Source organism: Pseudopodoces humilis, chromosome 6 (assembly GCF_049639895.1).
Source record: "Pseudopodoces humilis isolate 2021_Gansu_Grassland_sample_001 chromosome 6, ASM4963989v1, whole genome shotgun sequence".
NCBI classification, from domain to species: Eukaryota; Metazoa; Chordata; class Aves; order Passeriformes; family Paridae; genus Pseudopodoces; species Pseudopodoces humilis.
Genome location: NC_142205.1, coordinates 59,951,941 through 59,968,954, shown reverse-complemented (window position 1 = coordinate 59,968,954; position 17,014 = coordinate 59,951,941). Strand labels below are relative to the sequence as shown.

The window sequence follows — 17,014 nt, the reverse complement described above, 5'->3', positions numbered from 1 at the left end:
GGTGAATACACAAAAACATTATTTCTAAAATAAATCCATGTGATGCAAAGCCAGATTGTAGTTTGTTGGGTGATCACAAGCACTGTAAAAGAGGCTGATCTTTAGGAAGAATCTGAAAGAAGGAGTATTGCCCTTGCTTATTTGTTAAGGAAACCTTCAAAAGAAAGATGAGAGATGCAGGAGAGAAGGAAAAATGATCCAAATCTGGTATCAGTGGTAGAGTAAAAAGCAATAGGGGGAGACTTGCAAGAGGGAGAGTCATAAGAACACAGAGCTTTTTAAGTAGAAAAAGCCTCAAAATAGGAAAAGAGGCCCAAAAGTACAACAAAGTAAGTCAATAAATAGAGAACTTTAAAATAGAAGATGATGTAATCAGAATGAGAGAAGGGAGAGATTCTCCTGGCAGTATTATTTCAAATAGGATGGATATGGGAAAAACTAGAGAGGGGAATGATCAGAGCATGCTCATGATCAGAGAGGAAATGATCAAATTTTAGAAATATTCTGGGAAACAGGGCAGAAAACCATGTAGATGTGTAAGGGACCTACAACAGCTGTATTTCTCCTTGTGCCAAGGCAGACCTCATGCCGTGGGTGTGTCTTCATTGCTGACAAAGGAATGAGATGGAGTGGTGAGAGGAGATGGCAAAGCTTGTATCAGTGATGGGGGAATGTGTTCCCAGCAAGTCCCTAGGAGTTATGTATTGGCCACACAGGATAGGTGGTGGAGGAGAGCAAACAGTAGTGAAAAGGTGGGTTTGCAAGAGATCGGAAGCAATGGAACTTTCATAGGCATTTCAATTGGATTAGAGGATGTGGGAATAGAGAGAGACGATCTGGTCACTGGTCCTGGCTTGTAGACAGTGAAATGGGGGCTCAGGTCCTGGTGCTGCTGCAGGGCTCCTGCTTTATTGCTCTATCTCTGAATAGGTCCTCCTTTGGTGAAGAGATGGTGATAATTCCCTGGTATGCAGGAGTCAGTTTGTGCTTGCCATTAGAAAATTTCTGGCATATTGCAGAAAAGTATTTTGTGAAACCAGTTGTAATAAGGATCAGTTTAATGTGAATTAAATGAGACCTGGCTGCACAATTGCACATTGAGAACAGGGATAAGGATGTAGAAAAAAAACTGCAAAAGGCAAGAAAAAATTAAGAATTCCCATGCAAAATGGAGAGAACAATGAAGATATTCAGTTAGTTTCAGATTCACAAAATAAAGCAGCAGTTTGTGCTACATTGTCTGCATTTTATTTGTACCTTTACATTACATTTGTACCTTTTTTGGCACTTTAATTAACGCTGGGAGACTAATTCACATGCTGAAACATCAGTTATGAAACAAAGCTCACGGTAAATGTGTGTGGAAGTATTGTTCTGCTGTATTTTCAGTGTTTTGTTTATTTAACAAGCTAAAGTTAGAATCGACAACACAAGACTAGAAAATGGTGACAATAGTTTGAAAACAGGAAATTTTGGCCTTGTGTGTATTTGGAGCAGATGATCAGGATGATGGCCAGGAGAGTGGAAACTTCCACTGAGACTGTTTTTTCCTTATTTTGCTCAGTGAGAAAAGATGGTGCTTCCTGGAAAACAAGTCTTAAGTATTTAAAGAAAGTATTTGGTACATATTCAGTATTTTCCTCATATCATGTTTGTTTGTTTTCTAGCAATCTGTTTATACTTCTTAGCATCTAGCACTACTAAGAGTAGAATGTTTGGACTGTTGTCAAATCATGGAATTGCAGATTCTGCTGTATAGAATTAAGACACTAAACATGCTTTGGAGGGTTTTTTTGGGGTTTTTTTGGGTTTTTTTGGGTTTTTTTTTTGTTGTTCTTGGTTTAGTTCTGTCTTAGGTTTCAAAAAATAAGGGGCATTATTTTTAGGGAAGAGGATAAGAGAATGTCTATTGCCAGTTGGTGTTATGACAAGAGTTTCAGAAATAGCTAGTAATTACATATTCTTCAGTTCCTGGTGCTCATGATATGGCCTTTAAAAAAGAAACCAGATAAAAAACCCCACAAAACCAACCAACCAACAAGGTTTTAAAAGATTTACAGAAAATGCTTTCCTTAAAACACCCCAAAATAAGAAATCTATATAGAAATCCATATGGAAATCTGCAAGTGTTAATTTCTTAGGGAAAACATTTGAAATTTTTCAATTTCACCATGTTGGAGGTAGTCCTGCAAGTTGGAAGAGCAGCAAGTGGAAAAAGTAAAGTCCTGTACTTGAAGTATCATTACCTAATGTGACCTCTTTCTGCTATTTCCCGGCAGTCCTCCCAAGTACATGCATTGTGGGATGCAGCTCCTTGGTGATAGTTGTCACTGGTCTAGGCTAACCACAAACAGGATTTAAAAAGAAGCACAGTGTGAAGGAACACTTTTAATTTTGTTTCATTTGAACTTCTACTGGGATGCAGAGCATGGGTCTAATGCACAAGTCAGTGAAGCTGTGCCAGAGGTGTGTTTGTCTTCTGCAATGGCTGGAATACCTGGACACTGGAAATGTGGAGGCAAAAAGAAGCATAAATACTCAGTTGCTCTTTGGGATCCTTTTTCTGGTTGTTTGTCAATGTCTTGTACCAATTTCACTGTTGTTTAACCTTTGCACTGAAAAATAAGTAGAAAGAGAGGAATAAATTAAATAGATGGGAGCAAAAAGCATAAAGAAAATTAAATCTTGATCCCAGCAGACAGTTGAAAAATGCTCAATAGTAGCTACAGGACTTTAATGTCCACAAGAGCTTTGTCCACTTCAGGCTGTGTCTTTTGCTGTTCCTACTTCTCTCCGGTTCATGTTCTGTCTTCTGTTTACTTCATAAATTCTTTTGGTGTAAGAAAATGTCTTTTTTTGCATTTACTGAAAACCAGGTACTGTTTTGGACCTTCCTTGTGCCCCTGGGTAATTTCTTTCTGCCAGGTCTTAGTTTATGTCTCTGAGAAAGAGGATGCCAAATGGTGCCCTTTTAAAGTACTCTGTTAGTACAGAGATGAAAACTAAGCACAAACATCTGCACACTTGAGAGATGAGAAGGGAAGGCCTGAGGTTTGTAATTTTATTCTTGGGTTTACTGGTCATACATGGGAAAATATTTATTAGCAGTGTTACTGGGGTGAGGTGTAAGGGATACCCTCTTCGACTTAGCCGGTGCTCAGGCATTTTGAAAGGTTTTTTTGACCAGATGCTACCCAGAAAAAAAATGGTGGCAAATTGCTAGAAGAGGAGAGTCAGCTTTGATCAACCTTAGAATGGTGGGTAGTGACAGTAGGAAACTACAGAAGGATAATTGATCGATTTATCAGTAAGCAGTCACTTGGCCATGTGAAAGGTAAATCTGTAAAAAAGAGACCAGAAAAAGCTCTCTGACTTAATATCTCTAAGCTTTTATTTAAACATGTCATGTAATCATTTTGGCCTCTTGAGCAACAGCTTAAGGAGATCTAAATGGAAGATTAAATTCTTTCAAAAATACAAATTATCTGCTCTTTCCTTCCCCTTCCTCCTTCCTTTCCCTTTCCATTTACATATAAATCCTCTATTTCCTACGTGTTTGAAGTACAGGCAGCAGCTGAATGAGGTACATCTTGAGTATATATGAGGAGAGGGGAGGGGAAAATAATCCCTAAATGTAAAGATTAAGGAAAGTATAGCTACAACTTCTTCAACAGGAATACCTCTTGTAAGTAGAATATACTGTAAATTCTGTGTACTGCATAGAGTAGTAAGCAGTAGTTAAAAAAATGCCAAAACCCAGCTAAACCCTAACACTGTTGCATGATGCTTTCTGTCAATTTTTTAGTTCATTCATTCACATTGAAGTCAGCAGTTAGCATATACCTCAGTAAAAAAATCCCTAATCATAGGAATGTCTTGGTTTTACTTTGCAACTTACTCAAAATGCCATGTGAAAAATACGGAATTCTACTGTTCCTTTGATCATTTGATGCTCTATTTGTGAACAGTGTGTCACATTTCAGCCTTCCTCAAAAGCAAGCAAACAAACTCATTTCTGTAGTTATGGTGGTCTCATGATGCAATGGTCTCATGACAGAAGCAGGACAATGTTTGGCAGGCATGGTGGTGTCCTGTGTTAGGCCAGCTGATGTGCTGTGCAGCCGAGAGGAGAAAACAAACTGAGAGGCACACAAGGCCTTTCTTAGACTGAGGGAAAAGCAGCAAAACTTAAGCTGTGCTTTGTAATAGTTTACAAAGCCTACACAGGCTTTTGGTGAACTTGATTACCATGTCTGCCTTACAACACTTATAAAAGGAGCCATTTTTCTTCTGAATTAGGTATTTGCTCTGCAAGCAGTATTTAGTGACTAATTGCTAGTATAGTTATAAAATATATTTTTAGACCCTATCTATATTAATAACATATTTTATATATTTGAGTGAATCTTTCCTTAAAGAAAAAACAAAACTCAAATTTATTCCCAGAATTAAATAACTACAAAATGTTTAAATTGTATTCTGGCCATTTTTTTGACTTCTCAAACTTAAAGCAGTTGACTTCTAGCATAGAAAACTAGGGTTTGATAATGTATGGCTGATAGTAACATCAGTTATGTAACAGATAAATAATTGGTACCTTTAAATTTCCTGTGACATAAATTGGTTGCATCTTTTTGAGTGATTATGAGAAATAGTTTTGTAGTATGCTCTTCTGTATGAGAAAACACAAAATTTTCAAACAGAAATGCCCGAATGGGCTAAAAAACCCCAAAAGCCTGAAAAACTTGCATAAGTACATATCTGCACATGTGCACCCTCTTTTAGACATTGCTCTTTGGAAAGCTGTTGCTGAAGAAGCTCTTCCTTGCACATATAACATAAATAGCATAATATTCTCTACTTCAGTGGGGCAGTGCACAGCTTTCATTGCAGCAACGAGTACTGAAATGTTAAAAATAGATCAAGCTTTAGGAATCCCAGATATTTTCAAATAACAAAGGGTGATTTATGTGAGCTCATTTTGCACTTTGACAAAGTATAGAGGCACTTTTGTACCATGATTAGCAAGGGTGCTGATGTCAGTTCACTTGTCTAGCTTTAAGCTTTATTCTGCTGCTAAATTGTGCTTTGTACTGTAGTCCAGAGAACCTTTGTATCTGCCTTATTAGTGTGTAGTTTATGGAATTGCTTTTGGTTTTGAATATAATCTGTGCCAGTTTCAGAGTGTGACTCACTGTAGGACTGAAATAAATGTTCGCATATGCACTATGTGAAAACTCTTCAAAAATAGTAGCAGGTGCTAGCAGACTAAATTAAATGTTTTAAATACTTAGGAGTTGCTGTTTTGTAGCCTGAAGGGCTCAAAGGAAATTAGCTCCGTGTTTTTTCTCAGTTTTAGAGTCCTATTTACTCATTAATATTCAACAGAAATTGTCAGGATTGCTAAGAACCTCTCATTCCCTAACACAGTACTAGAAATAAACTTCTAGAAGAGGCATGCCTGGTTGATGCAGAGTTAATGGAGTTGTTTTGCATGGGGTTTTGTTTTTGCACAAACTGTGAGACGAAACGCATCATGCTTCTCAATTGCTCTTGTTCCTCTCCTATCTCTAATCTCTTTCCTTCTGATTTCTGCTTTGAAAATTTCAATTTCATCTGAGTGACTTAAGGCTGTGGTTAAAGATAAAGCTTGTTTCTGAAGCAGTTTGTAGCAGTTATCTGTGATCAGCCTTGCCTGGAGAGAAGCTCCTCTACTGAAGTTTCCTGTTATCCCAGCATCTAAGTTGTCACTTGATTTGGAAGCAGGAAACAAAACAAACTCTGCTAATGTTTTTGGGTCACTGTTAAATGGTGCTTATCCAACTGTGCTGCTAGGATATACTCACATTTTAAATCTTAAACTGAAGAGGTTTAATCTGTTACATCTTCTTCATTTTAATTGTTCACCCAGTTAAACTTATTGCTACCATGAAAATAGTTGCTTGGGACTTTGACTTGATTCACACAGTTCAGCATTTAAAAATAAGTGCTATTATTCAGAACTACAATAAATACAATTGTTTTGTAAAGTATGCACATTATCTTAAAATCAAAAACCTTTTAGAGCTTTGGTAGTTGGAGAATGGATCACAAGCCTTAAGTAAGCTGTCTGTCCTTTTACTATTTCTCCTGTTTTCTGTATTATCTTTTCATAATAGCTTTCTAAGCTTGATAACCCAAAAAGGCATTCCCACTTCACAGTGAGGGTTTTGTGTGTCTCTGGGGCAAAGCCGGTGGCACTTGTTCGGAGTGGGGAGATGGCGGTGCGGTTCTTCCTCCTTGTCCTCCTTCCACTAGTTTGTTAGAAGGTAGCACCTACAAAAAATTAAATGAATGCACTCTTGTGCCTTACAAAAATGGCTCTGAATCTTTCACTAATACACAGTAAGAAAGTCTTGTTTTCAAAGCTGCTGTCCCAGTGTTTAAAGGACATCACACATCTTGACCCCTTCTGGGATCCTTGCTGATTCTGTTCCTTTCCTTGGTTAGCACACAGCCAGGGCTAGCCGAAGGAAAATGCACTCACCTGTTTTATTTATGCATTTCTTCAGCTGTTTTTATGGTTTTTTTTGTTCTAATTTGTTTTGTTTTGGTTTTGTGGTTTTTTGTTTGTTTTTGTTTGGCGGTTTGGTTTTTTTTGGGTTTTTTTTTTTTTTCCTTCCAAAGGATATCCTAAAGAAGTTTAAAATGGGGTGCCTTGGGGCATGGTGTGAGTCTGTAGTGTAATGCACAGTGGCGTGGCTACTGCACTGATTTACCTTGTTTTTCAACTTTGCTGAAAAGTATAAGAACAAATGGATGACACAGGTGACTCCATACTGTGTCTGGGCTCTGCTTTCATATTTCTCAGTGTGAAAGCAGTGCAGCTCTCCTAGTGAGCAATAGCAGTGTGTCTGGTCTTCTGCTGTACCTTGACACTGGGGTATAAAAAGAAGCTACTAGCATAGTAATGCTGGTAGTGCTGAGGAACAAAAGTGCATCCAAGTGGGGCAGTAAAGATGTTGTTGGAAGCAGCAAGACAGCTGCATGTTGAACTTGGTTGTATGGATTGAGTTAGTCTTTGATGAGAATTATGGCAGGTGGTGGAGGCCCACAGGATGAAAGGCAGCTGAGGATTACTTAGAGAATGAGACATTTTGCTTTCATTTTTCTCTTAGACCAGCTTCTTTCTGCAGCATCAGGAGGGCTGGTGTCAGACTATCAAATTCATTTCTTCTGGATCTTCTCAAAGACTGGGTTTATGTGGTAAAACTAGAACATTTGGTGATTCTCTCCATCCCCATTTCTCTAGAAGTTTAAAAAAATATTAATAATGTTGCTCTTTTTCTGTAAGAAGTACTACTGTAGAAATATGATGAGGTTCTGAGTGCAGAATTGCCCTGGCATTGAGGTCGGTGTACAGTGTGAGCATTGTCTGTTCTTTAAATGCAGGTCACTATTGTTGAGTATCCGTGATATATTCAGTTAAAATACATCAGCCTGAAACAACAGATATTGGAAACAAAGCACCATGCAGCACTTAAAGACGTATTTTATTTTGTCTTTCCCGTGCCTATGAGAGTTTCCTTCAGAAGCCCTTTTTGTGGGTTTTTCCCCCCTCTCCTGGTCCCCACCCCACTTTTTTCTTTAGTGTATTCATGCTTTCTCATTTTGTAAACAGTGATTTAATTTATATATCCACTTGCTGCAAACAAAGCCAAGATACAAAATTTAAAATACAAATTCACTAATTCTCAAGTCCACTTCTCTAACAATTCCTAAATAGTGTTAAATGTGGGTATTTGGTATGTAATCTCTTAGTATAATAATTGAACTACTTTATCAGTACTTGGTTCAACCCAGGCTGAAACCACACATAAAAGGTCTTAAAGTGTGATTTCTTCCTTCTAATTTTTCTCCCTTTTCTTTGTCCCCAATTTCCAGGCATGGAAGAGAAGATGGTTTGTGCTTCGGAGCGGCCGCTTAACCGGGGATCCAGATGTCTTGGAATACTACAAAAATGACCATGCCAAGAAGCCTATCCGTATTATTGATTTAAATTTGTGTCAACAAGTGGATGCTGGATTAACTTTCAACAAAAAGGAGTTTGAAAACAGCTATATTTTTGATATCAACACTATAGACCGAGTTTTCTATTTGGTAGCAGACAGTGAGGAGGAGATGAATAAGTGGGTTCGATGTATCTGTGATATCTGTGGGTTCAACCCTACAGATGAGGGTAAGTTCTGTTGCTTTTTCTGAGAAAGTGCAGTGCCTACATGTGAAGAATGTTTCAAAGATTGCATGACTATCTTTAACTGGCATATGTTTTAAAACTTGTGTGAATTGGCATTAAAACTTCTTTGTTACCCTGAAAAAAAGTAAGCAGAGCAGAGGGAGATACTCAGAATTTGTGTAATGGGTTTAGCGCTGGCTAAAATCACTAGTGTACGTACTAGAATTATTTACTCCTTTCCTGCTGGTGAGATATGAATTAGGAGGAGGACAAAGCAGGCTCAATACTTAAAAGGTATAAAGAAAAAATTTATTAACAGAACTAAAACAATAATAAGAATCAGAATAAAACCTTCAGAACACTTTTCCTCCCCTGCCTGACTGCTTTCCTTTCCTAACTGACAATGTAGAGACAAAATCTGGGATTTTAAATCAATTGCCACTCTACAGTAGTCTTTCATCAGTTCTTTTAGGGAGAGGAGTTTTCTTTTGCTGTGCCATAGAGACTTCTCCACAAGAAACAGTTCTCTCGTGGCTTTTAAAGCCTGCCTGGGAAAATCTGCAGTCATGAAGTTCATCCCATTTTCATAGCCTTCTCACAGCTGACTTAATGGGCTATGTTAACTTATGGGGTATTACTTTAAGAATGAGCTGTTTAAAAGCAAAGGTTCTCTTAATCTGTCTCTGTGATCGTCTTACTCTCTGGGAGCAGAGGTCTCCTTCTCTCCCTGGGGGCAAAGGGTCTTCATCACTCTCATCTCTCTCTTTAAGCTTCTCATGGGATCACAGCTACTTCAACATCTGCTTTGCTTCATTATGGATGCCTCTGCTCACATTTACAGTTTGAATACTCCATCCCCCCCATACTCTCTCATGAATTAAAAGATATTTTAGTGTATTATAGTCCATCTTTATGGCCTTACCAAAAGAATTTTCAGCCCAATACTAAGGCATCTCCTCATTCTTCTGTCTGGGACTTGACTCCCCCTTTACTGACTTTAGTGTCTTCATGTTGTTTTTCTGTGTGTCTCCACTCTCTCCTTTTCTCTCACTCAAGAGAGAGGATCAATGTTTTGCAAGTTTCATCGGTGCCATGAAAGAATTAATATCTCACCCAGGCCTGCAGATGGTCATAATGGTTTCTGCTGGGCTGTGGCTGAAGCAGTTACAGTGATGGATTTCAGGCCATGCCAGGTTGTGCCAAGATCTCAGGGGGCCCGGCCAGAATGGGAATGGTGTTGGCCGTTCTGGCTGCGTGGTCTCTGGCCCTTGCTTCTTTTAATTTCAGCTGTGGGTCGATGGCTTCCCCCTCTCCGACCGGCAGCCGCTGGGGCCGTGCAGGCTGTGGCAGAGGGGGCCTGCCCCAGCCTCGACTGGTACCCTGCAGCCTCCCATCCCCTGCCTGGGAGCTGCTGGCGTCCAGCCTGGCCCTGCCAGGCCCCACGGGCAGAGTGGGGCCGGCCCCACCAACACCCAGTTACCTCTTCCAAAGCCAGAAGCAAGAGAGAGCTTTCCTGGGCTTGCCCGTTTTTAAAATGTGCATTTCACAGAGGTAGATCCAGCTTCCGGATAGTTGAATAAGTTGTCAATTCTCAGAGCTAGCCAGCTATTAGTTTTTGCTAAGCACAGATAAAACTCTTAGCAGCCCCCTCTTAGAAAAATAATTTCAGTGGGTGGCTTCCTCTCCTCACCAAATATCAAGTCATACAAAACCAGTAGAATTTGTTACTAATTATGTGTACCATAGAAGTTGGATGATTCTCTTCTGTTCTGCATGATGTTAGGTCTTGGGAGTACAGGAAAAACCTCTAGATAAAATCATGCACAGTGGTAGATCTTCATAATCATCAAAGGAGTCCCATTTGGTATAAAAACATATAGTTATGCAAGCAGGGATGAGTGCAAAATGTCAGTTTCTAATATTAACATTTCTCCGTTGCTTTGAAACTTGGGGGGAAAGAAATCCACCCCCTATCAGCTGAAACAAACAAAAAATAACTTGCAGTTTTGCACTATCCAACTCTAATCCTACCAAAATAGATACTGTAAGAAGGCAGCTTGTAGGAAACATGATGGTGTTTAATTCCTTGCAAATACCTTGTGCCATTTCTTGTTCTGAATCCATTCTTACTTATTTCCTTATTATTCCTGCATTCCTTTTGGAGATTAGTGGGTTACATGACTTGCTGAAGCTCTGTGCAGAGTTCCAAGAAAAGATTAAATAGGAATGGTAAGAGGGTTATACATAAGGCATGCCTGATTGAAGGGGCTAGAATTAAATCCCTGCTTTCTGCAGGATTGTGGATTTAGGGAGGTGAAGGAGAAAAAGGGGCTTGCATCACCTTGCTCCAGCCAAATCTTCAAAAGTGACTGGAAAATAGTGTAGTGTTCTGAAGAAGAGACCCTTTTCTTTTTCCTTATTGAAGTTTTGAACTACAACTTTGTCGTGTAAACCTCATCTATGAATTGCCACTCTAATAGCAAATTCAGGGAAGGGTGCTTCTTTTGACAGTTCCAGCATGTTTTTGTGGCATCCTGAGGACACCCAGGACCCGCAGCATGTCCCAGAGTGACTGCCGTGGGATTCAGTGCTCAGCCTGTCAGGCGTCCCTGTGTTCCAGAGAGGAGTGAGCAGGGGGGCAATGCACCATTGCAGCTGTGGGCAGAAGTCCTTGTTTCTGGGGACAAACTGGGAATCTGGAATCTAAGGAGGAAATATGTTCACTTGGCAACTCTTTGGCAGAGTACAAAGGAGCACATGTCCATTGCATGGAACAGAGAGACATCAGACCTTTCCTCTGAGAGCTGGTGTATTGTTAGCCCTTAGTTTTCTGTCATTTAACTGAAGATGAAAACTATGGATGTGGAGAGATGTAACTATGCCCTCACAAAATGAGTTTTCGCTTCAATCAGTTGTATCAATAACTTCTCCGCATTTGTACTCTCATTGCATGTTTCATCTTTGTCATTTTAGCTTTGACTGAATCATTCCAACACCTTTAGTTCACACAACTGAGAGCTGACAGTAGTGTGTGTTTTATGGGTTTAGTGATGCTTTGCAGTGCATTGTGGAAGAATTTAAAAAAAGGAAAATGGGAAAATCAGTTGCTGAGTGTTTATTGCCAAGTTCTTACTTTTCCTGCCAATGGAAGAGCAGGTTGTAAATGTACTTTATAAAATCTGTGTTCACCTGCAGTTTATTTTGGGAAGTTAAAGAACAGGTGAAGTTCAGACAGTAAAAACACACTATTATTTTAGTCTGGAGCTAAACAAAAGGAGTATGGGGCATAACCAATCTTTCTATTAGCCTGTGGAAGGAGAAGATAGTTTTCTTTGAAGCTGGACAAAATGTCTTTTGCCAGACTGATAAAGGGTTGTGTTTGTGAGTGTGTCCTGTCATTGGCATCCTTTGCTCACTCAAGATCTAGATACACCACTGCCCCATTGCTCTTGCTGGGGTTCATTTGGAAATCCAGAAACATTGCCTTCTTGGATTTATAAAGAAAAAATTTGCAAGATGGCAGTGGCTAGTACTATTAGAAAACAAATGTGGAGTTGTTGTTTTGGTGTAGGGACGAATGAGGGAGAAAGAATTGCTCGTAACTGTAGAGAGCCCAGAAAAACAAAGCTCAGAGTAGCTCTGAGCTGCTCCTTTTCATACATAGCAAAGACGTAGCGATTCCTGTGAAGTAAAGTTTAGTTTTTGTTTTCTTCCATTAGAAATTATTCTGAGTACTCATTTTTACTTTTTGCTTTGTTTTGACCTTCCAACTAGAAATTGATCTATGCATGTGAAATTTCTTCATTGTGGAGATCTGCAGTGTTACATTTGTATTTGGACAGAGTAGATAAATTTGTTTTTCAGTCACATTTACAAGCATTGAGTGTTCACATTTTTGGTTGCATCATAGTGTAGTGTAATCTGTAATGATTGGATTACAATTAAGATATATGCAGTATTTGGCTTTTTATAGGGACTTTCTTTTAAGAAAAGTTTCACAGTGATTTACGTATTTTAAACAAGACAAACAGGAAGGAGTTCTTATTTTAAATAAGAAAATTATTATTTTAAATAAGGTAATTAAATATTTTACTTTTAGAAATAAATTTCTGTGTACATTTTATGTTTTCTTCAACTAATGCTTCTTGTTTTCAAATGGAAGCTGAATGGAAGAAGCATTTCTTTCTGTAGCATCTTTCTGTTTAAAACACATGTGCAAAGTTAGGGGGTGCTACACAAGAGCATTGGGTTTGAGTTTGCCACAGACTTTCATACTGCACTTTTTACTGCATATTTTCTCTGTAAGTTCATGATACAATAGATCACCTGGAGGTTAAAATGGAACTATAAGGCAAAAGTGTGTCTCCAGTGTTTTGCTTTGAACTCTAGTGAGAGACAATGTGGGGTGGGGAAACTGAATGGACCTGATGGGTAATGGCTATTTTGTGCCGGCTGCTGTGGAGACGTCCTCTGAAATACTTTGGCGTGAACTTTCAGAAGGATGAGGATAAATGTTTAAAGAAAAGTAGAAATGGAGGAGAAGTTTTTTTGAAATGTGATTGATGAAAAGAAAGGTTGAAGGACTTTTTTTTCCCTGAGAAGAAAATGAGGGAAGAACTGACTTTCAAAAAAAAGCTGTGACAAGCAGGACATGGACCTGTTGTTATCTGGAGAGAGAACTTGTTTTTCTCTCCGTGAGTGATGTAACGATAAAGAAAACCCTTTGAAGGATATCTAAGCACAGGCTGTGAAAGTCCTTCCCTAGAATTTAGCAGACATCTGTGATGAGTGTTTTATATGTGATCCAGCTTCATGTTTCTGTAATTTAGTGAATTGAATGCTTGGCAGAGCAGGGGAAAAGAGGAAATGCAAACATGTTACTTGCATGTATTAATTTGAATAAAGACAGCAGTAGCAAAATAAACCAGAAGAAATAACAAGGTAGAAAAGAAGAGGAAAAAAAAGAGGAAAAAAGGGAAGAACAAGATGTTGAAATCTACAATTACATTTACACAAACAATAAAATGTGGTGAAAAAAGTTTCTGTCATCTTAAGGACCATACATTGAAGGAGCTGCAGCTTGCTTCACACATGATGCTTTCAAAGTTTCTGTTCAGGCTGCTGCTATCTGGTGTATGCCCTCATACCTTTTTGCCTTTGGAACAAAAATAATTTTTTTGGGTAACCATGCTTTTTAAAAATGATATTCTGATAATCTGTACACTGCAGGTTGATCACAGCTTGCGTGCAATATCAGAGACTGACGGGATGAACATAACTTCACCTTCCCATCCTGACTCCTTGTCTTTGATAAACAAATAGTGGGTATTAGAGGTGCCCTTCCTATGTGAAGGGTCTGCCTGTAAGAAATAAAAAATGTTCTTCTTTGACATTTTTCACAAGTTAATGACAGGGCCTGGCACACGTGGCAAAGCAAAATTGCCATCTGAATAGCATATATTGAATATTCAAGACCTTGGTCATTAAAGGGCTCAAAAGTGAGGAGAAATAGCTGAGCTTCTAGATGAACGAAGGGAGGCTCTGGAAGAGCATAAAGAGAAATGCAAGGACAGAGTAATAAACTGAAAAAAAAATTCCAACAAGTTTGCACTATGGAGATGAGGCATTTTGTATCTCTCAGATATGATTAGCTAGAAAGAATTGTTGGCTCAAAAGTGACGTGACAGAAGGATGGGTGACTGATTACCTGGAGTGCAGTAAAAAATAACAAAAGAGCTGTGTTAAGCATTAGGAGAGAAACCCTCTCCGTTAGGAGAGAAGGTTTGTGGGTTTATTGTCACAGAAGTGAGACAGTAGGTTTAGAAGGAATAGTGGCACAAAGGCATCTCTTTTGTGAAGGCTCTTTTGATTGCTTACTTCGAGTAAGTAAAGTTTGGGGGATAATGGCCCCTGAGACATACAAATACAATTTTTTTAAGGATGGAATTACTGAGAGGAAGGTGATGATAGATGGTGAAGAATGATGTTAGAACTTTCTAGCAAAATTGTGTAGGAATAATCAAGGGTTTGATAGAGCTGGTAGCTGGTGGCTCAAGCTGGGATGGTCATTGCCTGTTATCCAAAGGAGAAAGAGAAGACAGTAGACAGGACTAAGAAGTCTTCTGCTTCAGATCATGCAGTAAAAGAACATGTGGTTAAGTGAGATGATGATGACAATGAATAGAGCACAAAATCTACAGTAGTAGGTCTTTACTTACAAGATGTGAGGCAAAAATACATATATTTTAAAAATAATTTACTATCAAGGGTATATTATATTAAACATATATGATCATAATATATACATATATATTACGATATGAATCTTAATCAAGAGTGTTTGAGGTAATTATCTTAAGCTGACAGCTCTGTGTAACAGAAGTTCACATGGAAGGTGATTCTGCTCTTCCTTGAGGAAAAATAAACTGAATCTATTATGCCTAGGTAATTAATTTTCTCTTGTCCCTGCTGGACACCTCTTGTGCTATTAACATTACTGTTGAGTTGCTGGGAGAAGGGTTGGAAAAGTGTTCTGCAGCTTGCTATCCCGTGAGTCATGAAGTACTGGGAGGCAGCACGTGGAATGATGGAAGCCTTTTTGGAACACAGATATACCTAGCCTGGAGTCCAGCCACCAATCTGGAGCCCCAGCTGGGGAAAATCACCACGTGGTCAAAGCAGCATGCTCTGCCAAAGAAAGCTCTAGGCCGTTTTGGTGAAGAAAAAGAATTCGCTAGCTTTTTAGTGTGATGAGTTGTGCTGTTTCTCTTTATGAGCACCTACAGAAGTCAGTCTATAACAGGACTCCTTGATTATTTTTCCTGTGTCACTCAGCCTGTGTGCCATCTGAAGATGGGGAGAACAGGCTACAGATGTTTCTCTTATTTCTCCTTTTAAATTAATAGTCATCAAAAGAAAATTGCAGGTGGAGAGGGGGAGTCAATTCCAAGTGCAAATGCTTTTGGTATTTTCAAATTTTAAATGGATAACCACATGTGCAGCTTAAAGATTACACATGAACTGCAGATAGTGAGGACTTCCTTAGGATAGTAAATTTTAGATGTTAGCACTGAAAGCTGGAAACTTCAGCATGTGATGGAACCTGGAACAATTGGTTGTGTTTCTGGTTTGGGGGGATGCAGGAGGCAGGGTTGTCCTGGACATAATATGCAAAACTGAATTCTTCATTCCTTAAATAGGGTATAATTTTTATCTTCAGAGAGAGATACTGTTGAGATTATATTAAACTAAGAAAATAAACTTATGAAATGTATAGGAAGTTTTCATTAGAACATTTTGAAGGATTTTCTGTGGGTGTAGCAGAAAGGTTCAGTATGGAGCATTACTGCATAGATTTCATATTGAGGCCAAGCTGATCACTTAATGCCAAAACCCAAATCCATGCTTATGTGTCTGTACTCCTTCTGGGCTGGATCTGGCTGTCATCTATCAAGTTGATGTGTGAACAGAGCAAGTGCCCACCAGCATATACATGCTTGTGCTCTGTGCATGCACATGTGGCCCTTTGATTCCAAGATCTCTCAAACAAACAAAGAAGTTCTTTTAAGGTTTCAGCTAAAGTTATGAAGGTTTTGATTGTTTTTTTTTTTTAAATTATGGCTCTTACTATTGTATCTGTGAATTTTTGCATAAAATTATTGCTCTGATATTTTGTTGCCCACTTGTTATTTTAATAACACCTGCATTATAGTAAATTAGTGGAACAAAACATCTCAGAAGAATAGAAGAATCATGCCTTTGCACATCTGTTGCTGATTCACTGTTGCAATGGAAAAACCCCATTTCTGTTTTCATATTTCTACCTACAATGTGCAAAGAATGCATTTTCTTACTTTGACTGCAATTTTGACATTTAAAGAAATGCATGCTGTAATGAGGCCTCTGTGTTTTGTTCACTATGAGAACATTTCAAGTTTTTGCATAATTAGAATATTAAGAGACTGTACATCATAGTAGAAAACAATTTAATTTTTTCTTTCATTTAAAAAAAACCAAAAACCAAAATACAAACCCAATCCTAAATGGAAACTCCCACACTCAGATTTTCTAGTTTGTACACAAAGTATGGATATATAGAAACTTTTGGAATAAAGAAGCTTTATATAGTTAAGAAGGAGCCTTTCGTTATTCTTGTTCAGGAAATGCTCTTTTTACCTCATTAATTTTATAAGATACGAAAATGGTTATGGGGAAAAAAGTATAAATTCTAGTGAAAATTAAGCCTATAACTGCTCATAACAAGCCAACTGAGAAAAGATAAAACACTCACCCTGTTTTGAGAAAGCTGCTTGTTCTAGCTGTACTGAATGCAGGAATTATAAAAACAAAATAGGATTCTTGTTAGACTCATTTGCATGTTAAATATTCTGTCTGTTTTTCCAGCTCACAGTTATTTCAAAGCAGTCCGAGTGTCTGAGCTCTGGGAACAAACCAAATGACTTACAGTGCTCTTTGGTGTGCAGATGACCCCTTCCTTAAAAATCTGCTCGTCCAAAGTGCAGAAAGTTGATGATTGTACTCTTTGAAATCATAATGGACTGCTGAGAGAGAAACTTTCCTTCATATGAGCTTCAGGAGTATGTGGCTGAAGAGAATATTTGAGAGGGTGCAGATAAGCAAACAGCCTTCATTTGCTCAGTGATGAAAGTTTTAACATTACTGCTTCCCTCATAGTCAAATTTGAAATGGCATCAATGCAGAAAGCAAATCTGAAGTGCTTTCGGCCAAGTGCAGTAGATTGTTAAATCTGGCATTACCCCACGCTATTTAACACATACA

General features: G+C 38.5%; 1 protein-coding gene across 9 annotated transcripts in view; it reads left to right on the top strand.

The window, feature by feature from the left end:
* Window positions 1-17,014, top strand: part of GAB1 (GRB2 associated binding protein 1) — a 106,159-nt gene that overhangs the window by 49,206 nt on the left and 39,939 nt on the right. For all 9 annotated transcript variants that reach the window (XM_014254791.2, XM_088056465.1, XM_014254793.2 and 6 more), the window contains exon 2: window positions 7,924-8,218. In XM_014254791.2, the coding sequence (XP_014110266.2) occupies window positions 7,924-8,218 (295 nt within the window). The remainder of the gene's footprint in view (window positions 1-7,923; window positions 8,219-17,014) is intronic.